General features: G+C 42.7%; 1 protein-coding gene across 1 annotated transcript; it reads left to right on the top strand.

The window, feature by feature from the left end:
* Window positions 1-1,222: 1,222 nt before the first annotated feature.
* On the top strand, window positions 1,223-24,501 carry LOC129397705 (putative protein FAM157B). Its single transcript, XM_063596435.1, has 7 exons — window positions 1,223-1,377; window positions 2,053-2,235; window positions 4,464-4,614; window positions 6,134-6,511; window positions 15,969-16,164; window positions 22,332-22,419; window positions 23,077-24,501. Exons 1-6 carry the CDS (start codon window positions 1,223-1,225, stop codon window positions 22,397-22,399), a joined length of 1,131 nt encoding a protein of 376 aa, XP_063452505.1. The 3' UTR covers window positions 22,400-22,419; window positions 23,077-24,501.
* Window positions 24,502-26,760: the final 2,259 nt, after the last annotated feature.

Here is a 26,760-nt window from a genome sequence, read left to right as displayed (position 1 = left end):
TGTTATAAAAGTTATTCTAAGTTATGTCAGTCTTTGAGGGTAAATGTAGAGTATTTAAAATAGCTTATATTTGGAAAACTGAACAATGTTTGTTGTCATGATTTTACTTTGTTCTTGACCATATTGGTCCCAGAGAAAGTCAAGGTCTTCACCCACGGATTCAAGATTCTTGTGGCAGCTGCTGAATTCTTTTCCAAAAATGCTTGGGCCTCATCAGCGTCATGTTTACGCACTACCCCAGCCCCAACCACAGACATGGGCAGGAGGTACGGAGCTCTACGGTGCAGCGTCACTGCCAGTAAGAGTCTGGCTCTCCCATGAAGCATTACTCTTCCTCTGCATGTATTTTAGAGTTTCAAAAGCCATTTGGCCTCCATTTCTTTAGATTGTGGATAAAATCCATAAACTTGTACTGGGGTCACTGTTCCTCCAGCCTCTTTAGCACGTATCTGCAGTCTCATTTCCAGGCTGTTTCCTCTATGGGCCACTGCCTGCAGAATTCCCAGATGAATCCATTGCCCATTCCCTGTAGCCACATCTCCATACCCACAGCCGTTCTCAGCAGCTGCCTGCACACTCACATCCCAGAGGTCAAGTTGCCACAGCTGGTGTGTGTTTCCAGCCACTAGGCAACCCCAGGTCTTCATCTGAGCACCCAGGGCCAGAAGTCTCACCCTGTCCCCCATACCATCCCTTCCCAGCCAGCCACAGTTTCCTTCCTTCTGTTGCTCACACAGTGCTCTCAGCCCCAGATGCCCTTCCTCACACTTCCTCCCAAGGAAACCCAAGTCATCCGTCAGGGTCCACCCAAATATCCACACCCTCTGGTAGCCTGCCCAGCCCCAGAGGTTCCCCTGAACTCCCTTCCCCTATTAGAGCCTACAGAGGCAGTGCTGCCCAGCAGACATCTCGGCTGGGAGTCAAACAGAGCAAGGCTATTTTGGTCCCTCTCTCCACTCTATGTGACCCTGAAATGTGCCCTGGCCTTAGGAAACATTCAGCTACATCAGAGAACGTGAGTATGCATGTGGTTTGTATAACACAGGCAAGACATGGTTTTTAGATACGTTCAGAATAGATAGTTACAGAGAACAGGTATGTCACATGTGGGAAGGAAGAGACACAAGGGCCAAGAGATACTTAATATGCATGAGGCTCCTGGGCACTAAATGTTCAATTCACAATGTGCCTTTATACAAGAGACACCTAAACATGCAGAACCATGGGGCCTTCGTTCACCACCATTCCTGGTGCCCATTCTGGTCCCATGCGTCCTCTGCCCAAGAAACACGTAGAACCCATGACAGTGCGACAGCTGCTTCTTGGCAACTCCACCATGATCAGGCACACTTGTCCCATGTCTGTCCCGTTGAGCCGGTGTGTGTCATAAGCCCTTCAGCTGTGAGCACTCTTGCCCAGGTCTGGTCCTCGTGGTCACACCTGAGGGGGTGAGGTTGACTAGCAGAGAAAGAAGAGAACAGGTGATTGTTGACAGCACAGGAATCAGGTCATACGGCCCTCCCATCTCCTTCCCTCAGCTTCTTGCTGTGTTTTACGAATGGATTTTATAAACCTGTGATTCGAGCATCCTCAGTTGCTTCTCGAGCCTTTCCACTCCATGAACTCTGGGACAGCTTGCCTGGTACTGCAACTGGAGGACATCATTGCATCCAGAGAGCTTCCCACATGACAGTCTGTGAGCAAGGGACTTCGCCTCCCTGGATGGTGGTTTTCTTTTATGTAAAAGATGTGATCGTAGTCTCTATTTCTCAAGGGTGCTGTGAGAAACACACAGAATAAGGCCACGTGAAAGTGTGTGGCAGGTAGCGGATGCTCAGTAACGTGAAGCCTGCCCTTCCCGTAGCCTTTCTCTTCCTCCACTGGGTCTAGACTTCACATTGTCCCATGGTTCAAGATCCTTGGTTCATCCCGAGTCTTATCATCATCCCAGAAGCTTGGATGGAGCTCCTGGGGAAATCCAGCTTCACGGTCCCACACTGATCACTTCCCCTGGGCATGGCCTGGTAAATGCAGCTCAGATCCGCTCCCCAGGCAAGTCAAGGAAGTTGCTGCCCAGAAACCAAGTGAGGACATTTACAAGAACCGGCAGCAGCAGCAGCAGCAGAAACTGGATTTGCTTTTTCACCAGAGGATCCAGATTTCCCTGTGGCCTGGCAAACAAAAAAGAAGGAAGACGGAGCAGCACAGTCATCCCTTTGTGAAAAAGGAATTCAGGTAACTGAGTGACTCAGCAAGCCTGGGTCTTGGGGAAATTACGAATACCTGGTTGAAGGGCAGTCCTCAGGCAGAGCCCCTGAGACCTGTTGAACTCTAGAGTGTGGGAGCAGAGGAGATTCATGGCCTGCCCAGGGGCAGTGTCCACAGGGGCAGAGTGCCCCCAGGACTCGCCCTGGCTCAGTTAAGGACTCCCCTCAGAATCTGCAGAGGTGCAAGGCAGGGTGCAGCTCTGCCTGGACTGAGCTGGAAATGCAGCCATGTGGCTGAAGTGGCCACTTCCTGCTTTCTGTAAAGCAGCCACGCGGACCTGTGAACAGGTAAGACCCTTACTCTTGATTACTGAAGAACTAGAACCCAGGCTCCTTTGACCTTCTCTCCAAAAACCCAGATGACACGAGGACCCTCTCCCAGCTGAAGGGGCAGATTCATGCTTTAGAGTGTGGGGAGTCAGCGTGGGGGCACGTGAGTGTTTAGCTTAGGTGTGGGCCTCACAAAAGAGTCAAAACAAGTCAGCCAGGACTCCAGCAGCCTTCATTGTGTGAGAGATGCCAGCACTGTGGCCACAGCCTGACAGCTGCGCAGGCCACATAATGTGTGGGGCCGAGTGGAAAACGTGGGGTTTTTTTTGTTGTTGTTGTTCAAAATCATGAGCTTCCAGGGGCGGCAGCAGAACTTTAAACTACTCTGGGGCCCTTCTGAGCACAGGACTTGGTATGACTGCACAGGGATACTTGGCAGGCCAGGTGCAGGGACAGAGCGGTCTGCCCAGAGGCCAGCAGGTCCCCAGTCAGTGTCTGGCACCAGCTCCCTTCATGACCTGGGCTGGCTCAGTTCCACGGGACTCCCAAGGCTGGACGCTTCCCCGGAACATCATCCTCAGGGATTTCCCAACAGGAGCAGCCTCTGGCTTCAGATCTGTCCTTGTTTGACTCATAAATTATCACTCAGACTGAGAAAATTAACACTCGGTGATTCCTGAAAGGGTGCCCAGTGCAATAGATAATTTTCAAAGTGAGTTCATCGGGGGATTTAATAGCCAGGTAATGCCCATTAAAACAGCGACAAACATGGGGAGAAAAGGAAAAGTTCCGACTGGAAACTTATGCTGGCTTGACAGTTGTTCTCGGGGAGCAGAACAGAAGTGGGCATTTTCATTCTGGTTACACCATCAGCGATACCTCCACGGAGCCTCTCAGCTGGTTCCTCCTGGGTCTGGGCCACAGGCCTCCCAGTATTGCCGGTCTCGGAAGACATCTGTGGGCAGGTTCTGTAGAGGGAATCTGAGGCTGTGTGGGATGAGCTGCAGGACCCCACGTGGGGAAAGGCAGGAGGCAGCACCAGCTCCTTCACCAGGACCTGAGGGTACTGTGGCTCATCAGGGGCCATCGAGGACATGGAGACCCTGCACAGTGTTTGAGGAGTCCTGCTACATCCGTTTATTCTGGTTTAGGTGGTTGAGGGGAGACTCAGTGAAGCCTTGGGGGTTCAGGGCTATGCTGCCAGCCTCTGGGACAGCAGCCCCAGTGTCCCCCGACCCAGGCCTTGCTCCTCCCTGCTGATGAACGGCCACTCTGCTCCTAGAGGCACACCTGTCCCGAAGACACCTGGTTCTCATGCTCTTCTCTGCAGCACCTGAATTGGGCATTCCTGGGTAAAGCAGTTTAAGTTACTTTCACTTTTATCCACCTTGTTTCCATTATTTCAACCATGCATGTCCCTTGTGTATGTAGGATAAAGGTGTCTAAGAATAAAGGTCCATGATTTAAAGTTTTTTCCTCTTCTTTCCCTGTCCTGACCACCTGATCATAAACTTGTAGAAATAAAGTGGATCTCATGTTGTGTATCTTTCGATGCATCTAGAGAGATGGTTATATTCATATAAATAAACGGGCACATCCAGCACATTATTTCTAGTTGTCGTCTGCTAATAAGTTTACATCTGGTAAATGCCAGTGTTTCATTAAATGGCTGCATTGCACATGAGTCAATCTGTGTGACAAAGAATATGGCAGGTTTTGTACAGCCTTTGTAAAGACATTCTTCAATGCTGCCTTTTAAAATAGAAATGTTAAATCCTGTAACTAATCAACCTATGCCTTGTTAGAGGGCTGACATTTTCAATAATTCCTTTACAAAGGGTAGTGAGATGCATCAGATCCCCCAGTGGCCCCCAAGTAGGGACAGTGACAGTCAGCAGTTCTTTACGGACCTCTGCTCCATGGCAGGTTCTCCACTGGCCCTGGCTGCGGGCGGCCGTCATCTAACAAGATGCTTCGGTCCATGGGTGGAGGACAAAGGCCTATGGGCTTGGGGAGCGAGTTCTTTCGTCTCCTACATGACCTTCATCTGCTCGCGTTTCCCACGAAGTGCATCTGGGTTGGAAGGAGATGGTGGTTTCCCACGGAAGTCTGGTCCCTAAGTGACGCCTCTGCTGCCTACATCAGAATCTCCCAGGCTTGCTCCACAATGGTCCCGTCACGTGGTGCAGACTCAGGCGCGGTCTTGTGTGTGCAGAGGCAGGCTTGGTCTTGTGTGCTCTTGATCATGCACCTAGTCACATCTGTTCTACAGTGTTGCATTCTTCTAATTTCCATGCACATCTTTGCATAGGCGTGTTCCCATTGTTCCCATATCAATAAGTGGTGTGCAAGGTTTCAGAGTGCGCCAGTATTTCTTTAGTCGGTGTCATGCTGTTGGATATTCAGGTTTTTTAACCTAGTGTAAATAACATTCACATTTCTAAAAACCAGAAGAGTGTTTGTGATTAAGATATCATCTTAGTGGATATTAAATTGCTGCATCTGATTTCATTTCTCTTTCCCAAATAAAGAGTCAGTTGTGTGAGCTAGTCTCATTCTGAAACTGCACACTCCCATCCCAGAGGTAGAAAGCGAGATCTCCTGCCTGCATTTCACAGAGCATGTGATTATGGAGGTGTCCAGTCCCAGCAAACAGACCCTACATTCTTTTCCTTCAGTGACTCAGATGCAATATGTGGACAGTCCCAGACAGTATCGCTCCCTCACGTTCATTAACCTCCAGAGATTAAACATCACCTGATACACAGAACTGTGGGCTCCCCATTTGGCTAAGCATCAGGTGCAGCCAGGTTCTTACCTAGGCGCACTTGACAAGGTGCTGCCAGATGCCACCAGCGCAGACAGTCAGCGAGCCCACCTCATGAGAGGGCACATGAGATCCCCAAATGAGAAAGAACTCTAAGGAGCCAAAATCTGCCAAGATGGGTACATTAAAGCTTGCAACTTTGCACGTGAGTGCACCCTCAGACTCAGCCAGTTTATTCTCCTTTGCAGTCTGTTCTGAAAAGTCCAGCCAGATGATGGCTAAAGAGTAGAGAATGGAAGGTGGAAGGCGGTTGCTGCTTGCAGAAGAGGCACGCTGGCAGCATTGGCTGGGAGGAAGAGACTGGAAACTGAGTAGCAGATCCGAGAAACCAAAATGCTCAGCAAATGAGGGCAGGTGGCATGGAGCTACTTCCCTGGGTCCAAGAGCCTAATTACGTTATTGTTCCATAAGTTCATGGACTGTGGTCATCAGGGAAAATAAAACACTGACTAGGGGTCGGTCTTTTCTGTTTAGAGGAGGCTCCCTGAAACCTCCCCCTCCCGGGTTCAAGCGATTCTCCTGCCTCAGCGTCCCGAGTAACTGGAACTATAGGCGCCCGCCACCACTCCTGGCTAATTTTTTATTTATTTTTTTTTGTAGAGACGGGGTTTCACCGTGTTAGCCAGGATGGTCTCGATCTGCTGACTTCGCGATCCGCCCGCCTCGACCTCCCAAAGTGCTGGGATTACAGGCGTGAGCCACCGCGCCCGGCCTCAGCTGGTTTTTCAAAAGTCATGGCGTGTAATTGTCAGAACAGTGAACTTCGGAGATTCACCGGAGGGGCGAGGCCACAGCTCGACCGCGAGCACCTGAGCATCCTGCACCGCCTGCGACGGCCGTCAGGGGGCGCGATGCCGCCTCACAGAACCTCAAGAGGCGCCCGGGTTCCGGCACAGACGCCCTGCGGCTCCAGGGGGCGGAGCCGAGCCGCCTCCTCAGGACCTACGCAGGAGACGCCTCCATCCCTACAGGGACACCTGAGAGGACCCAGCCTCCTCCTCCTCAGGACCCACTCGGGAGACGCCGCTGGCTCTATAGGAACACCTGGGGACCGTGGCCAGGGACGACCCAGCCTCCTTCTCCTCAGCTCCTCAGGAACGACTGGGGAAGCTGTGGCTTCATGGTCCCCGAGGCTGCCCGAGGAAAGGTGAGGAAAAAGCTTTCTGTCCCGGCTCAGCGTTGAGGAGGCCGCGCTGCCTCGCGCTCCACTTTCTCAAGTTGTATTTATTTTATTTTACGAAGTGGCCCATCATTAAGTGGCTTTGTTATTCATTATTACAGCATACCTGAGTTGTTTCATTTTTTAATTTTTGACCAATTTGGGTTTGTTTGGGGTGGATCCGGGACAGAGAAGGGAGAAACCCTGAGGGCAACATGGAGAGCCCCAGGGAGACGCGCACCCCACGACTTGCTTTTATTTGCGCTCCAGTGGCTCGTTTTTCTTAGAGTGTTAAAGTACTTGAAAAATATTGAAGAGCAGATGTAGATGTGAGTTTTCACAACCGTATTTTAAGTGTAAATACTGGACTTTGTCTGTTAAAAGGATTTTAGGTACAATAAATTTAAGCGGAGTTTATTTCAGCAAAGGAATGGTTCATGAATCACGCAGGAAGCACCAGAACGGAAATCGGCTTGGGGCTTCGAGCTCTTAGGGTGGCCCCTAAGTGAGGCTCCTCAGTGGCTCCAGCTAGGCGACCGCCTGTTGTGGGGATGGTTCCCTCAGCGTCCCTAGTCATACAGCCAACTGGCTGCTGAGCTTTTTGGCATTGACTGTGGTTGGTTTGTTAATTTTTTTAAGTCAGTTCAAATGCCTCCAAGTTCGGTTTCTGTTTGCTTAGGGAAGGCCTCAGGCTAACCCCCGCCTTATTTGCTTTAACATGTCAAAACCATAATTTATTTTTCATTTTACTTTCCTGGCATTAATAGAAGTAAATTCACATTTGTGTGTTATTCAGAAAGTCGGTTTAATTGGCAACCTATTTGTGATGGTGCATAAAATAATGTTTTTTAATCATTGGCATCTTCGATTAGATGAACTATGTTAACTCTCTTAAGCTTTGTTATTAACCCATAACAAGAGTTAAGTTTCTTTTTTTCTCCTAGGCTTTGACCATTTAAAATACACTCAGGCATCTCGTAACGCTGTTATACTTTCTGAGAAATCTATCCTTAGGTGATTTCATCTTTGTGTGAACACTGTAGAGTGTCCTTATAAAACTTAAATGGTGTAGCCCACTCCACACCTAAGTTACATAGTATAGCCTATTGCTCCCAGGCTACGAACCTGTACAGCATGTCTCTGTACTGAATGCTGCAGTCAACTATAACACCATGGTGATTGTAGATTGTGATCCCAGAATATCTGAGACAGGTCTTAGTCAATTTAGAAAGCTTATTTTGCCAAGATTAAGGACACACCCTTGACACAGCCTCAGGAGGTCCTGACGACATGTGTCCAAGGTGGCCAGGGTAGAGCTTGCTTTTGTACATTTTAGGGATAGATGAGACGTGTAAGATATACAGTCATTTGGCCCAGTAAGGCGGGACAACTGGAAGCAGGAAGTGGGGGTGCTTCCAGGTCAGAAGTAGGTTGGAGACAAAAGGTTGCATTCTTTTGAATCCTTGATCAGCCTTCCACTGAATACACAATTTAGTCTGGCTCAATGAATCTGCATTTTTACATAAATAATAGGGCAGAGGAAGCAATCAGATATGCATCTGTCTCAGGTGAGGGATGACTTTGAGTGCTGTCTGTCCTTTGTCCAAAAGGAAATTCTTTGTGGGCAAATTGTGAGTGAGGTATGTAGCTTTTTATCTTTGTAGCTATCTTAGTTAGGAATAGAATGAGGGCAGGTTTGCCTGACATAGCTCCCAGCTTGACTTTTCCCTTGGCTTAGTGATTTGGGGTTCCTGAGATTTATTTTCCTTTCATGGTATCAAAACAGAGAAAAGGTAATGCTTTGAGCCATGAGCTTATGACAAGATGGCTAGGAAGGAATTTTTCAGCTCCATTTTTATCTCATGGGACCACCATCATATGTATGCAATGCATGAGTGTAAAATCACCATTTAGTTAAGTCAGCTTACACTAAGCTATGGACCCAGATGGTCCTGGGGCCTTTTTCCACTGGGAGATCTTTAAGGACCTTTCTTAGCTTTTCTATGCTAATTGGTATATTCATAGTTGCCTTATTTCAGTGCCCATTTTGTTAATGTGTATTTTTACTAGGAAATCACCCATTTTTTCTAGGTTTCCAGTTTGATGCAATTATTTGACTTTTAATTTCTCCTCTGTTTTTAGTTTTGTACATAATTTTCCTATCAATTTTTGCACTCTTTTTTCCATCAACAATATTTTTAAAAAATACTTTTCAGCTTTTTTTGAAGAATTGTTATGTTTGACAATTTTTTATGACCTAATCATGACCGTAAATGATTTTTGATTAATTTCAGCTTAATGTCTTTTGTAGGGCACAACTGTTAAAATACAAAATTACAACAAATGTGGGTTTGCAGATCTTAATTGGCTTTTTTTTTGTGGTTCTAGAATCAGGCAGCAGTCCAGACCAAAAATGGTTCAGAATGATCTGCCACACAATATGTGCAGGTTAAATTTATAGCCAGAGAAAAAAAGTGACATACAGAAAACAGAAGTGAGGTATAGAGGTGGCTGGATTGGTTACAGACCTGGTTACAGCCCGGATTTGCCTTCTTGGAACTTGTTTTGAACAGCTGGCTGCCGGCCATTGACTGACACTCGGCTGATGTGATTGGCTGAACCGCCGCTATTTGTTACAATGATACATTCCCAAGTCAGGTTTTCAGTTTGTTTCTATAGTAAATTAGGTTGGGATTCTTCTTCTTCTTCTTCTTCTTTTTTTTTTTTTTAGGCGGAGTCTCGCTCTGTCGCCCAGGCTGGAGTGCAGTGGCGCGATCTCAGCTCACAGCAAGCTCCGCCTCCCGGGTTCATGCCATTCTCCTGTCCCGGCCTCCCGAGTAGCTGGGACTGCAGGCTGCCGCCACCAAGTCCCGCTAATTTTTTTGTATTTTTTTTTTTTTTAGTAGAGACTGGGTTTCACCTTATAAGCCATGATGGTCTCGATTTCCTGACCTCATGAGCCACCCGTCTCGGCCTCCCAAAGTGCCGGGATTACAGGCGTGAGCCACGGTGCCCGGCCGCGACTCTTTACAAGGACTCCTTCGGAGGCTTCTAAAGCCCAAATGTTGTTTGATGTAAGAATTCCTCCCTTTTGGTCAGCCTCTCAATTTTGAGATATTGATCAAAACTTTGGGCATTGGTGTCACTCTTTGTTATCGTTGTAAGTTGGGTTATTAGGACTTATTTGCTTTCAGTGTGGCATTTTCAAGTTTTATTTGGTCTCAGTGCCCTCTGGGCAATAGCAGAACACTGTGTTGTGTAAGGCGGAAATAGAGCAATAGAAAATAACAACTGATTTGTTAATATCAGATTACTTCAAGTTACTTGTTTTGGTAAGAATTAAAGCAGAGGGGACTTCTTTATGCTGACCCAGGTAGACTGGAGTCTCTTCAGGGAAAAAGGGAGCTCTTTTGGGATCTATCTACTTCCTTAAAGTTTCAGCTTCGTTGTGTGTCATTCAGCGTGAGTGTCTCCATTCTGGTTTTGCCTGCTCAGTGTGGCCTAATGCAGGAGTTGTGACCAAAACAATGACCTCCCGTAATTTGTTCAACAGTTCTCCCCTTTTGGTTATGTTCCTACCTAGGTGAGGGTGTGACTAAAAACTTAGGGCATTAGCACTATTCTCAGTAACTATCATTTTAGGTTTCCGGTCTCAACACATCATTTAAGAAGTCAGTAAAGCTTTCTTCTATTGTGACAGCATATTTAATACTGAGAAGGAAAAGAAAATTTTTATCTTGCAAATGTGAGCTTCCTCTAAATTATCAGGTCCAGAGAGACGTGGGAATGAGGCAGCAGTCACGTCCCATTTCCCGCTTAGCTAAATAATCATATCTTGAAGCTGCTTGCTATGTAGACTAGACTGACTGTCATCAGCTATAGATTAACCTAAGAGTGTCTTTGAATATTTTTTCCAGTGGCAAATATTTGCTTCTGTTGTATCGTAGCTGAAAGAAATGCTGGGAAACAAAATAAAGGCAAGCATTCATTAGAATAAGTGATCCAGTCACAAGGAATCAATTTGAACTTTTTTTTTTTTTTCACAAAGTCATACTTTGAAAACATCCAGCCGTAAATTGAAATAGTCTCCAAAATGTGAATTTTTTTCCCTGGTTCTAAGATGACCAGCTTTCTTAGAGAGTGAACTACACCATAAGAAAAATGATACGACCATGTTTACACATATATGTTATCTTAACATAAAACATGTAAAAGGGGCATTTCTTTGAAAGTATGTATTAGTCTGTATAATTTACTTTGTAGTATCATGAATGCTCTTATTTTTAAAAGTAGGAGTAGTTACTGCCAATTACTAATTTTTAGTAGAAATAATTTAGCAGATATCTGAAAAAATTACAATTTTTAAATAGAGGTTTTATTTTAAATTAGTTTTAGATTCATACAGAAATTGGGAAGAAAATGCAGATTTCCCATGTAGACGCAACCTAGTTTCCCCTCTTTTTAACATATCAACATGTATCAGATAGGTTTAACATCTTTTTTTTTTTTTTTTTTCAGACAGAGTCTCAACCAGGCTGGAGTGCAGTGGCGTGATCTCGGCTCACTGCAACCTCCGCCTCCCAGGTTCAAGCAATTCTCCTGCCTCAGCCTCCTGAGTAGCTGGTATTACAGGCGCCTGCCATCACGCTCGGCTAATTTTTGTATTTTTGGTAGAGATGAGGTTTCACCACGTTGGCCAGGCTGGTCTTGAACTCCTGATCTTAGGTGATCCGCCTGCCTCAGCCTCCCAAAGTGCTGGGATTACAGGCATGAGCCACCACTCCTGACCAACATCTTATATCATTTCTTGTCATAGTTAATGACTGGATATTACTATATTATTAAATAAGCTCACATCTTATTTGGTTTCCCTTAGTTCTGCCTTTTTCTCTCCCAGGATCCTATCTAGGATCCCATAGGACATTTAGTCATCATGTCAGGCTCTTCTTGGCTGTGGCAGTCTCTCAGACTTTACTTCTGAGGACCTGGAACAGTGTTAGGAGGATTGGTCAGGTATTGTGTAGAATGTCCTCCATTGTGGTTTACTTGGGGTTTTTCTCATAATCAGCCTGGGTTTAGGGGTTTGGGGGAAGCAGAGCAGATGTGTAGTGTGTCCGCAAAAAGAGTCAAAGACTGTAAAATATTTGAAGAGATGTATTCTGAGCCAAATATGAGTGACCATGGCCCATGACACAGCCCTCAGGAGACCCTGAGAACATGTGCCCAAGGTCGTTGGGGTGCAGGTTGGTTCTATACATTTTAGGGAGATAGGAGACATCAATCAACTGTATTTAAGATATATATTGGTTTGGTCCAGAAAGGTGGGACAACCCAAAGGATTAGGGTGGGGTGGGGCTTCCAGGTTATAGGTACATTTAAAATTTTTCTGATTGGCAGTTTGTTGAAAGACTTACTATCAATAGACAGGAGTGTCTGGGTTATGATAAGGGGTTATGGAGACCAAGGTTTTATCATGGAGATGAAGCTTCCAGGTAGCAGGCTTCAGAGAGAATAGATTGTAAATGTTTCTTATCAGATTTAAGGTCGTGTTGATGTTAAATGCTGATTGGCTTTTCCTGAATTCCAGAAGGGAGGAGGGCATACTGAGGCATGTCTGACCACCTCTTTCCCATCATAGCCTGAACCAGTCTTCCAGGTTAACTTTGGTGTCCCCTGGTGGAGAGGTGGTTGTGGGAAAGATCTTTGAATTTTATTTTTGGTTTGCAAGTGCTAGTCTAGTCACTTCATGCTCTCAAGATGTGTTATCACCATTAATGTTAACTTTTATCACGTGGTTGAGGCAGTGTTTTCAGGTTTTTCACTGTGAAGTTACTTTTTTCCCATGTCTATATTGTATGTATGCTTTTGGAGGAAGTCATCATGCAGAGCTCATACTTAAGGAGTGGGGAGTTAGCCCCACCTCCTTGATGGCTGAGTGTCTATATCAGGTATTTGGAATTCTTCTGTATAAGAGATTTCTATTCAGCCCATTTGCATATCTGTTTAATCATTTATTTATACCAGTATGGATCCACAGATAGTTACTTTAATCTTTTGGTTGTTATCTAATTCTACAGTATTTTGTTGCTCTTTGTTCATACCTGTGGCCATTGGTAGCTCTTTCCACTGGCTCCTTTTACATAATTTCATGTTTTTTTTATAATGTATTTCTGTTACTTCAAAAGTACCCTGGCTCATATATTTTCTGTCCCAGTCCTAGTTTCAGCTATTTCTTCTAATAGCCCTGATTTCTTTTGTTAGAGAATGGTATGAAAAACTTACATCTGGACACTAAATGTGGTCATTGCATCATGACACTTACAGCTGACAGTGCAAAGAAATATATGTGTGTCTTCTAACTTATATGTACCCACTTAATTATAAAGGTTTCTATGTGGAACCATCTGTGTATATGTTAAGCTAAATGTGAGTTTATACTTATGTTGTATATATATATTCTGACTCATTATGACAGAGATCATTCTAGGCTTCCCTATTTTTTATCTGTAACTTCTCACTGTAATAGTGAGGAATCTGGCTCCTACTATCTATCTGCCATTTATTTCATCCCTTGTACCATTGGGAACAAGGAATTCATTCTTGATCAAGATTCCAGGTTGGGACTTAATAAGAAATATATGTTTGGTCTGTGTCTGCAGTTCCTGGTACAGAGCTCCTAAAACTATTACAATTTCCTGAACAGTAGGAGCATCTTGTGTTCTAATATTTGGTCTTTGGCCCTGGATCCTGACGCAGAGTTCCTAAATCTCTTGGAATCTCCTGGATAATAGGAATGGCTTCTGTTCTAATAAGGACACTCTGTGGGTTCCTGGATGGTTTCAGGATGGGGATGGTCACCAGGAAGACCAAGCCATGATAAGAAGGTTGTAACTTTTAGCTTAACATGCAATCCTTTGAGGGTGTGAAGGGACTGGAAATTGAGTTAATAATCTGTCATGTCTACATGATGAAGCTTCCATAAAAATTCCTAAAATATGGAATTTGGAAAGTTCCAGATCAAGGCTGACAGATTTGATGTCTAGTGAGGGCTCATCTATCATAGATAGTGCCTTCTAGCATGTCGTGACATGGCAGAATGGGGAAACGGGCTCCTAGACGCTTTTATAAGGGCACTGGTTTCATTCATGAGGACAGCACCCTCATGATCCGATCACCTCTCGGTTACCTCTGAATACCATCCCTTTGGGGATTACATTTCAAAATAGGAATTTGGGGTGGGGGTGTACACACATTGAGACCATAATAACTGGTAAACATAAGTAAGTATTTCCTAGTTCCATAAGCCATCATAGCAAATTGTCAAACCTGAAGAGGGGGTGTAGGAATGCCTAGTTTCTAGCCAAGTCATATAGAAGTTTGGGTAAACTGGGGATTCATTACTTGTGATTGGCATCTGAGGTTGTGGACAGTCTGGTGTTACTAAGCCCTTAACCTGTAGGGTGTATACTAACTCCAGGTAATCAGTGTCACAGTTGAATTACAGGATACCCAATTGTTTTCCAGAGAGTTGGAAAATTGGTTGGTGTGGGAAACACCCACCCCACCCCCCCACAATTTGCTGTTAAAAGTGGAATGTTGATAGTATAGAGGAAAATCATGGTTATTTTTCTTTTTACAGATATAGTGGTTTCAAAATTAACTATTATCCCTATGGGAAATAACTTTATAAAATAGAGTCCACTGTTCATGTATATAGTACATTTTGTTTTTAGTCTATGGATTCTACTCATTTCCAGCTCAGCACCTTTGGCCCACCACTTGCAACATACATTGGTAATACAGTTAGATTCTTGGTTGCACTCTGTATTTTGTCCTTAGATACTTCCACATCCTAAATAATTTAATTTGTGTAGATTGTGATTTGTTCTTTGTGCATTAAAATTCTGTGGGTTTTATCAAATGCATACTGTCAGATACCCACTACTGAAGTAGCATACAGAATACTTCAAATCCCCACCCCAGACAGTCACTGATCTGACTATCATCTCTTTGGTTGTGCTTTTTCCAGAATGTCATATGAATGGAGTCATATAATGTATAGCATCTTCATACTGCCACCCTTTACTTAGCAACATAGATGCAAGATTCATTCATTTCTTTTCATGGATTGACAGTTCATTCCTTTCTGTTGGTGAATGGCATTCCATTGCATGGTTGTACTTCAAATTGATTATGCATTCAGCTATTGAAGAATGTTCTGATTACTTCAAGTTTTGGCCATGATGAGTAGAGTGGCTCGTATATAATTACATGCTAGTTTTTGTTTGAACATAATTTTTCAAAGCAGCTGTCTAAACTTACACAATTTAGGGGTGCATTTGTTGGATTGTAAGGTAAGACTTGTTTATCTTTGGGAAAAACTGTCAAACTGTTTCCCAAAGTGGCTGTACCCATTCATGCATTCTGCCAGTAATGAATGGCCGTACCTATTGTTCTTCAACCTCCAATTGTTACTGTTGAGCTTTTTTAAGAGTCCCACAGTTGTACTAGGTGTGCAGTGATATCTCAGCATTATTTTAATTTCCAGTCTCCTAATGAGATATATTGAGCATCCTTTTGTGTGATTATGTGCTATCTGTATATTTTCTTTTTTTTCTTTTTTCTTTTTTTTTTTATTGAGATAGAGTCTCGTTCTGTCACTCAGGCTGGAGTGCAGTGGCGTGATCTTGGCTCACTGCAACCTCCACCTCCGATGTTCAAGCAATTCTCTTGCATCAGCCTCCCAAGTAGCTGGGATTACAGGCACCCACCACCATGCCTGGCTAATTTTTTTGTATTTTTAGTAGAGAGAGGGTATCACTGTGTTGGCCAGGCTGATCTAAAATTCCTGACCTCAGGTGACTCACCCGCCTCAGCCTCCCAAAGTGCTGGGGTTATAGGCATGAGCCACCACACCTGGCCTGCTATCTATGTATTTTATTTGGCTGGATGTCTGTTCAGATATTTACCCAGTTTTATTTGGGTTTTTAGTTTTCTTAGTGTTCGTTTGAAGAGTTGTTTGTGTATTTTCAATACAGTTTTTAAAATCACGTTTGTATTTTGTAAATATCTTCTCACAGTGTGTCTTGTCTTTTTGTTCTCTGAATAGGGTTTTTCATAGTAGAAAATTTAGTTTTATAAAGTCTGTTCTCAGTATTTTCACGAATTGGCACTTGATGCTGTGTGTTAAAACTCAACACCAAATCCAATGTCTCTTAGGTTTTCTTTTAGATTATTTATAGTTTTGCATTTCAAGTTGTAGTCTCTGGACTATTTTGAGTAGGTTTTTGTGTTTTAATTTGTGTATAGAGTCACTTCATTCTATATGGCTTCCAAATAATTCTTCCATCACCATTTATGGGAAAGGTATGGATATAGTGGCCTTTATTTCGGTTTGAATTTCCAAAATTATGACACTGAATAAACTGAATATTGAATTTTATAGGTATTTCAGGACAGCCAGGAGGGGGCGCACATGCGCCGAGAAACTGTGAGCAAGAGCGTCTGTGCTGAACCATGGCTCCACCAGAGGGCGCGCGATCCCGCCCCAAACAACTTCCCGCTGAGGTGCCAGAAGCAGCGAGGAGCTTCAACTTCCTCAGGGCAGCACGAGGGTCATGTTAATTTGGTGTTCTTCATTGGTGAGTAAAACGCTCCTGTCCACGGCCCTGAGTGCCAAGGAGTGAGTCTTTGGAGTACTTAGCAGAGGAAGAAATTAATCTAGAAAAATAAAACCCCCAAATCTCACTGTTTGGAGTATACCCTAGTATCATGGTCAACGTCCAAGACACAGTGGCTGCTAATATATATTCTTACAGTGGCCTCTAATATAATAATCACACTGTGTTCTACATTACTATGATATCGACACCGTGCCCTAACACCCATATAATATTCGCACCATGCCCTAACACTGATGTAATCCACACCATCGCTTCCAATACTAATGTAATAATATCCACACCATGCCCTATCACTGATCTAGTCCACACCATCGCTTCCAATACTAATGTAATAATATCCACACCATGCCCTATCACTGATCTAATCCACAACATCGCTTCCAATACTAACGTAATAATATCCACACCATGCCCTATCACTGATCTAATCCACACCATCGCTTCCAATACTAATGTAGTAATATCCACATCATGCCTTATCACTGATCTAGTCCACACCATCGCTTCCAATACTAATGTAATAATATCCACACCATGCCCTATCACTGATCTAATCCACAACATCACTGCCATTACTAATGTAAGAATATCCACACCATGCCCTAAAACTCATTTAATCCACACCATCCCTTCTAATACTAATGTAATAATATCCACACCATGCCCTATCACTGATCTAATGCACACCATCGCTTCTAATACTAATGTAATAATATCCACACCATGCCCTACCACTCATCTAATCCACACCATCCCTTCTAATACTAATGTAATAATATCCACACCATGCCCTATCACTGATCTAATCCACACCATCACTTCCAATACTAATGTAATAATATCCACACCTTGCGCTATCACTGATCTAATCAACACCATCACTTCCAATACTAATGTAATAATATCCACACCATGCCCTAACACTCATCTAATCCACACCATCGCTTCCAATACTAATGTAATAATATCCACGCCATGCCCTATCACGGATCTAGTCCACACCATCGCTTCCAATACTAATGTAGTAATATCGACATCAAGCCCTATCACTGATCTAGTCCACACAATCGCTTCCAATACTAATGTAGTAATATCCACACCATGCCCTATCACTGATCTAGTCCCCACCATTGCTTCTAATACTAAAGTAATAATATCCACACCATGCCCTATCACTGATCTAGTCCAAACCATCGTTTCTAATACTAATGTAATAATATCCACAGCATGCCATAACACTCATCTAATCCACACCATCGCTTCTAATACTAATGTAATAATATCCACACCATGCCCTAACACTCATCTAATCCACACCATCGCTTCCAATACTAATGTAATAATATCCACATCATGCCCTATCACTGATCTAGTCCACACCATCGCTTCCAATACTAATGTAATAATATCCACAGCATGCCCTATCACTGATCTAGTCCACACCATCGCTTGTAATAGTAATGTAATAATATCCACAGCATGCCCTATCACTGATCTAGTCTACACCATCGCTTCTAATACTAATGTAATAATATCTACACCATGCCCTATCACTGGTCTAGTCCACACCATCGCTTCCAATACTAATGTAATCATATCCACACCATGCCCTATCACTGATCTAATCCACACCATCACTTCCAATAGTAATGTAATAATATCCACACCATGCCCTACCACTCATCTAATCCACACCATCCCTTCTAATACTAATGTAATAATATCCACACCATGCCCTATCACTGATCTAATGCACACCATCGCTTCTAATACTAACGTAATAATATCCACATCATGCCCTATCACTGATTTAATGCACACCATCACTTCTAATACTAATGTAATAATATCCACACCATGCCCTAACGCTCATCTAATCCACACCATTGCTTCCAATACTAATGTAATAATATCCACACGATGCCCTAACACTCATCTAATCCACACCATCGCTTCTAATACTAATGTAATAATATCCACACCATGCCCTAACACTGATCTAATCCACACCATCGCTTCTAATACTAATGTAGTAATATCCACACCATGCCCTAACACTCATCTAATCCACACCATCCCTTCTATTACTAATGTAATAATATCCACACCATGACCTATCACTGATCTAATGCACACCATCGCTTCTAATACTAATGTAATAATATCCACACCATGCCCTATCACTGATCTAATCCACACCATCACTTCCAATACTAATGTAATAATATCCACACCTTGCGCTATCACTGATCTAATCAACACCATCGCTTCCAATACTAATGTAATAATATCCACACCATGCCCTAACACTCATCTAATCCACACCATCGCTTCTGATACTAATGTAATAATATCCACGCCATGCCCTATCACTGATCTAGTCCACACCATCGCTTCCAATACTAATGTAGTAATATCCACATCATGCCCTATCACTGATCTAGTCCACACCATCGCTTCCAATACTAATGTAGTAATATCCACACCATGCCCTATCACTGATCTAGTCCCCACCATTGCTTCTAATACTAAAGTAATAATATCCACACCATGCCCTATCACTGATCTAGTTCAAACCATCGTTTCTAATACTAATGTAATAATATCCACAGCATGCCATAACACTCATCTAATCCACACCATCGCTTCTAATACTAACGTAATAATATCCACACCATGCCCTAACACTGATCTAATCCACACCATCGCTTCCAATACTAATGTAATAATATCCACACCATGCCCTAACACCCATCTAATCCACACCATCGCTTCCAATACTAATGTAATAATATCCACAGCATGCCCTATCACTGATCTAGTCCACACCATCGCTTCTAATACTAATGTAATAATATCTACACCATGCCCTATCACTGGTCTATTCCACACCATCGCTTCCAATACTAATGTAATAATATCCACACCATGCCGTATCACTGATCTAGTCCACACCATCGCTTCCAATACTAATGTAATAATATCCACATCATGCCCTATCGCTGATCTAGTCCACACCATCGCTTCCAATACTAATGTAATAATATCCACATCATGCCCTATCGCTGATCTAGTCCACACCATCGCTTCTAATACTAATGTAATACTATCCACACCATGCCCTATCAGTGATCTAATCCACACCATCACTTCCAATACTGATGTAATAATATCCACACCATGCCCTAACACTCATCTAATCCACACCATCGCTTCTAATACTAATGTAATAATATCCACACCATGCCCTATTACTGATCTAATCCACACCATCGCTTCCAATACTAATGTAGTAATATCCACATCATGCCCTATCACTGATCTAGTCCACACCATCACTTCCAATACTAATGTAATAATATCCACACCATGCCCTAACACTCATCTAATCCACACCATCACTTCCAATACTAATGTAATAATATCCACAGCATGCCCTATCACTGATCTAGTCCACACCACTGCTTCTAATACTAATGGAATAATATCCACACCATGCCCTATCACTGATCTAATCCACACCATCGCTTCCAATACTAATGTAGTAATATCCACATCATGCCCTATCACTGATCTAGTCCACACCATCGCTTCCAATACTAATGTAATAATATCCACACCATGCCCTACCACTCATCTAATCCACACCATCCCTTCTAATACTAATGTAATAATATCCACACCATGCCCTATCACTGATCTAATGCACACCATCGCTTCTAATACTAATGTAATAATATCCACATCATGCCCTATCACTGATCTAATGCACACCATCGCTTCCAATACTAATGTAATAATATCCACACCATGCCCTACCACTCATCTAATCCACACCATCCCTTCTAATACTAATGTAGTAATGTCCACACCATGCCCTACCACTGATCTAATGCACACCATCGCTTCTAATACTAATGTAATAATATCCACACCATGCCCTAACACTGATCTAATCCACACCATCACTTCTAATACTAATGTAGTAATATCCACACCATGCCCTACCACTCATCTAATCCACACCATCCCTTATGAAACTAATGTAATAATATCCACACCGTGACCTATCACTGATCTAATGCACACCATCGCTTCTAATACTAATGTAATAATATCCACACCATGCCCTATCACTGATCTAATCCACACCATCACTTCCAATACTAATGTAATAATATCCACACCTTGCCCTATCACTGATCTAATCCACACCATCACTTCCAATACTAATGTAATAATATCCACACCATGCCCTATCACTGATCTAGTCCACACCATCATTTCTAATACTAACATAATAATATCCACAGCATGCCCTAACACTCATCTAATCCACACCATCGCTTCTAATACTAACGTAATAATATCCACACCATGCCCTATCACTGATGTAATCCACACCATCGCTTCCAATACTAATGTAATAATATCCACATCATGCCCTAACACTCATCTAATGCCCACCATCGCTTCCAATACTAATGTAAGAATATCCACATCATGCCCTATCACTGATCTAGTCCACACCATCGCTTCCAAAACTAATGTAATGATATCCACACCATGCCCTATCACTGATCTTGTCCACCCCATCGCTTCTAATACTAATGTAATAATATCCACAGCATGCCCTAACACTCATCTAATCCACACCATCGCTTGTAATACTAATGTAATAATATCCACACCATGCCCTATCAGTGATCTAGTCCACACCATCGCTTCCAATACTAATGTAATAATATCCACATCATTCCCTATCACTGATCTAGTCCACACCATCGCTTCTAATACTAATGGAATAATATCCACACCATGCCCTATCACTGATCTAATCCACACCATCGCTTCCAATACTAATGTAATAATATCCACACCATGCCCTATCACTGATCTAATCCACACCATCGCTTCCAATACTAATGTAGTAATATCCACATCATGCCCTATCACTGATCTAGTCCACACCATCGCTTCCAATACTAATGTAGTAATATCCACACCATGCCCTATCACTGATCTAATCCACACCATCACTTCCAATACTAATGTAATAATATCCACACCATGCCCTACCACTCATCTAATCCACACCATCCCTTCTAATACTAATGTAATAATATCCACACCATGCCCTATCACTGATCTAATCCACACCATCGCTTCCAATACTAATGTAGTAATATCCACACCATGCCCTATCACTGATCTAATCCACACCATCACTTCCAGTACTAATGTAGTAATATCCACATCATGCCCTATCACTGATCTAGTCCACACCATCGCTTCCAATACTAATGTAATATTATCCACACCATGCCCTGTCACTGATCTAATCCACACCATCACTTCCAATAGTAATGTAATAATATCCACACCATGCCCTACCACTCATCTAATCCACACCATCCCTTCTAATACTAATGTAATAATATCCACACCATGCCCTATCACTGATCTAATGCACACCATCGCTTCTAATACTAATGTAATAATATCCACACCATGCCCTATCACTGATCTAATCCACACCATCACTTCCAGTACTAATGTAGTAATATCCACATCATGCCCTATCACTGATCTAGTCCACACCATCGCTTCCAATACTAATGTAATAATATCCACACCATGCCCTACCACTCATCTAATCCACACCATCCCTTCTAATACTAATGTAATAATATCCACACCATGCCCTAATACTCATCTAATCCACACCATCGCTTCTAATACTAATGTAATAATATCCACACCATGCCCTAACACTAATGTAATATCTGCACCATTCCCCAACACCAATACAATATCCACACCATTCCCTAACACTAATCTAAATGTCCATACCATGCCCTAACACTAATATATTGACACAATGGCCTCTAATACTAATAAATATAATAATATCTAGTACGTGGACCCTGTTGACATTGAGACTTTTTTAAGGGTTTTACAGCTTTGGCTGAACTATAGCCTCTGTAATGGATTTTGATGATGTGTCTGCTTTGCTGGCATGGTATTGACATGGTTGTTTTAAAAAGTAACTTACTTTCCAATAATGTCATATTTCTAAGCAACTTCCAGTAGTAGTACAAAATACAACTTGTTTCTTCCCTTAGATTCCCTAACAGTTATTGCCGTACCAGATTTGCGGTGTCGCACAAAATACTCCGGTCTATTGCACTGAAAGCATGGACACTCTCCCAGGTAACTACCACATAACCCCTAGATCAGGAAATCAGTATTGTTCCTACATGATAATTCGGTCCACAAACTCACTTCACTTTTACCTCGTGCCACACTTGGGAGTATAATGTGTTTTTTTTTTTTTTTTCATTCGGATCCAGTTTTCTTTTCCTGGAACTGTTCCCCAGACTTTCCTGCATATTTATGACCTTGACACATTTAAAGGGCACACAGGTTTTTGTTTGAACAGCTGTTTTCAGGTCTTTGGGGTATATACCTAGGAATGGAATCATTGAGTCATATGGTAAATCTATTTGTAACTTTATGAAGAAACATCAAATTATTTTACACGTAGGCTGCACCATTTTGTCACATATTGTCACATATTGTCACAAGCAGTGTTTAAGAGTTCAAGTTTCTGCACATCTTTGTCAACACTTGTTATTTTTTAGTATAACTATTCTTGTGTGAGTTAAGGGTTATCTCTTTATGGTTTTAATTATGGTAATGATGTTAAGCATCTTTTCATGTGCTTGTTGGTGAAGTGTGTATTAAAGTCTTTTGTCAATTTTTAGATTGGGTTGTCTTTGCTGTGGAGTTGTAAAAGTTCTTTATACATTCTGGATAACAGACACTAATGAAGTATCTAATGTGCCGACATTTTCTTCCATTTTATAGGTTGTTGGAACGTAATAAGAGTTAATGTGTGGTCTCTGCTGCAGTGTCCTGAAACAGAGCGCTAAGCCTCGGGAATGTACGAAGTAATGTGTCTTTCGTATGCTAATGAAATGATTGATGGCTGGGGGCACCTGGATAGCCTCAGTGGGGCTGGCTGCCAAGGGAAGCAACCTTGTCATTAGAGGATTTGAAATTTCTTCCCCCGTCCCGTCTCTGTGAAGGGGAGAGGTGCTGATGGTTGAGTTGATCACCTATGGCCACAGACGTAACCAATTTGCCTGTGTAATAAAGGACAGGGTTGGGAGAGCATCTGTGTTGCTCTCCCAACACAGGAGATACTGGGAGAATCATGTCTAGTGAGGGCATGGGAGGCCTGCATTCCTTCCACATACCTCACCTTGTGCATCTCTTCGTCTGGCTTTTCATTTGTAGCGTTTAAAAGATCCTTGGTAATAAGTCAGGAATAGTAAGTACACTGCGTTCATGGGTTGTGCAATGTGATGTAGCAAATTGCTGAACCCAATAAGGGTGTTGTGGGAGCTTCCAATCTGTAGCAAAGTCAGACAGAAGGTAACCTGGGAACCTACTGTTTGTGGTTGGCACCTTAAGTGGTTACAGTCTTGTAACGGAGTACCCATATTTTCTTACAGAAGAAATGAATTAGTTTTACCATTTTGCTGTTCCTGCACTTAGCTCTTTAGGAATGCAATTATAAGCTTTACTGTCTCTCCACCAGACACTTCCTATACTGCAAACTTTTCCAACTGTGTGATAACTTAAAAGTTCCAGGGACCAAACCTTGAAACAAACTGGCACTTCCATATCTCTCCCCCACCAGGAGATTGGCAGCAGACAACAGTCAATTTACAACCTGGCTCTGCCCATGGTGGTGCTAGCAAGATCACCTAATGGAGAAAACATCAGAGCATGTCCCATAGACCCTGCACCTCCTCACCTCATCCCCTGCATGCCATTCTGGCAAGTCCGAAAGCCCTGCTTTCTGCCCAGAAAGTGGAAGCGCTTCCCTTAAGGCAAGAGCCTGTATGTTCCCTTCAGCTAAGCTCTGGCATAAAGTCACTTTCTTTTTACCATCCTTGTGTTTGTCATTTAAATTTGCAAGCAACAAGGGGCATGACGTGTATTCCTAGGACTGAGTCCTTAGCCTGTGGGGTCTGATGCTTTCTCCATTTACTGTCACAATTGGGTTGCACTGTAGGACACCCAGCTGGTACCCAAGATTTGGTCTGTGTGGGGAAAAAACCGATGTATCTGGTAACAGAAGTGTTCTGTGTTGAGTGTTGAGAGTATACTATAAGACAGTTGTTTTTCCTATTATAACATTTTGTCTTTCAACTTTTTTCTTCATGTCTTCTGAGACGTAAAAGTTGTAAATTTTGAGGAAATAAATTGATTTATTTTTCCTTTTGTGGTCTGTGCTTTTGGTGTCAGATGTAAGAAACTATTGCTACATGTAAGGTCATGAATGCTTAACTGTATGTTTTCTTCCAGAGTTTTTAGTTTTCACCTATTTTTGTCTTTGAGCCATTGTAGGTTAATTTTTTATGTGGTATGAGGTAAGGATACAATTTCATTTCCCTTTATGTGGATAGCAAGTTGCCTTACATCACTTGTTGAGGACAGGATTCTTTCCCCAATTTACTGGTAATGGACCTTGTCTAAAATCAGTTGAGCATAGAGGTATTGTTTTCTGTCTGGACTCCCAATTCAATTCAGTTGATCTTTCTGTTTATTCCTGTGCGAGGATCCCACTGTTTTTATTACTGTTCCTTTGTAATAAAATTTGAAATTGGGATGTGATCAGGATCAGCTTATCCACTTCTGTCCCAAGGCCTTTGGGATTTTTGTAGGAATAACATTGAATCCACGGATTGCTTCGTGTACTTTGGGAAACTTAACAATGTGGTCTACAAATCCACAAATAAGATAAGTTTTTACATTTATTGGGAGTTTAATTTCCTTAAGTAATGTCTTATAATTTCCCTCATCTAAGTCTTGTCATTTCATTCCATTTATTCCTAAGTATAATATTGCTATTGGTTTAGAGATTATTCATTCCTAGCATATGCATATAAAATGGAATGTTTGGCCAGGCACCGGGGCTCATACCTGTAACCCAAGCAGGTTGAGAGGCTGAGGAAGGGTTAGGGTTAGGGTTGGGGTTGGGGTTGGGGTTAGGCTTAGGGCTTAGGGCTTAGGGATTAGGGCTAGGGCTAGGGCTAGGGTTAGGGTTACGGTTAGGGTTGGGTTAGGGTTGGGTTAGGGTAGGGTTAGGGTTAGGGGTTAGGGGTTCGGGTTCAGGTTAGGGTTCGGGTTCGGGTTTGGGTTTAGGGTCCATGTGTTCTTTTGGAGCAAGTCACTATGCAGAGCCCACAGTTATGGAGTGAGGAGTTGGCTCCACCTTCTTGGTGGCTGAGTGTCTACATCAATTATTTGGAATTCTTTTGCAAAGGAGATTTCTATGCAACTCCATTTGCTTATTCACCTAGGTATACAAATACAGACACCTAGATAATGACTTTAAGCTTTAGTTATTATTCAACACTACAGTATTATGTTGCACAATTCATTCCTGTGTTGGCCATCAGTAGCTGTTTTTATTGGCTCTTATTTTTCTTTGATATATTTTAAATTTTTTAGTACTTACTTACTTTCTGATACTTCCAGATTATCCTGGCTCCTATATTTACTGTCCCAGTTCTAGTATCAGACATTTCTTCAAAGAGCCTGATTCCTTTCAGAATGGTAGGAAAACTTACATCTGGCTGCTGAATGAGCACATTGTATCTTGTCCCTCATTGGCAATGCTAGGAAGTATATGTGTGTGTCTAACCTACCTATACACACCTAATTATAAAGTTTTCTATGTAGAACTGTGTGTATCTATATTAAACTAAACATAAGTTTACGTTGATGTCTCCACCTCTGATCTACTATCACATGAATCATTCTAGCCTTCTTGCCTTGCTAATTTGTAATCTCCCACTTCAACAGTGAGAAACCTGGTTCCCACCATCTGTGACTTATGTAAGTCATTGTTTTATTCCAGATACAGACACTGTGGTTTTACAATTGTTCACAATTGCTTTTGTTGGAAAGAACTTTATAAAGTGGAATCCAATGATGAAGTATAGTTCATGTGCCTTCAGCCTACAGATTCTGTTCCTTTTCAAAGCGACTTAGGTCAACACCATTTTCCCTACACCTTCAGTGAGTTTTTACCTACATTTGTGTCTTAGTCCATTTCGTGGTTCTGTAACAGAATACCTGAGGCTGCGTAATTTATAAGTAAAAAAGGTTCATTTGGTTCACAATACTGGTGGCTGGAATGTCTGAGATTGGGCAGTTGCATCTGGCGGGGCCTCAGTCTTTTTCACCTCATGGTGGAAAGTGGAAAGGGAGCAAGGGGTGCCCCAGAGATCACATAGCGGAAGTGAAAGCAAGAGGGAAGCCAAGGAAGCCAGACTCTTTTTAATTACCTACTCCTGCAGGAATTATCTATTCCTGTGAGAACAGAACTCACTCACCCCCATGGAGGACATTAATGTATTCATGAGGGATCCATCCCCACGACCCAAACACCATCCACTAGGCCCCACCACCCCACACTGACACAGTGGGAGTCAAATTTCAACATGAGTTTTTGCGGGGACAAACCACATCCAA

This window comes from Pan paniscus, chromosome 1 (assembly GCF_029289425.2).
Source record: "Pan paniscus chromosome 1, NHGRI_mPanPan1-v2.0_pri, whole genome shotgun sequence".
NCBI classification, from domain to species: domain Eukaryota; kingdom Metazoa; phylum Chordata; class Mammalia; order Primates; family Hominidae; genus Pan; species Pan paniscus.
Note: the sequence above shows the minus strand (reverse complement) of the source record. Positions and strands in the feature narration are given on the sequence as shown.

Excerpts from the sequence above, each read along its gene's own strand:
- LOC129397705 (XM_063596435.1), top strand. The coding sequence starts at position 1,223 with ATGGGGCCTTCGTTCACCACCATTCCTGGTGCCCATTCTGGTCCCATG. Across the intron at positions 4,615-6,133 it reads TTCCCACGAAGTGCATCTGG|ATTCACCGGAGGGGCGAGGC; the intron begins GTTGGAAGGAGA and ends TGAACTTCGGAG. Across the intron at positions 16,165-22,331 it reads TAATTTGGTGTTCTTCATTG|ATTCCCTAACAGTTATTGCC; the intron begins GTGAGTAAAACG and ends TTCTTCCCTTAG.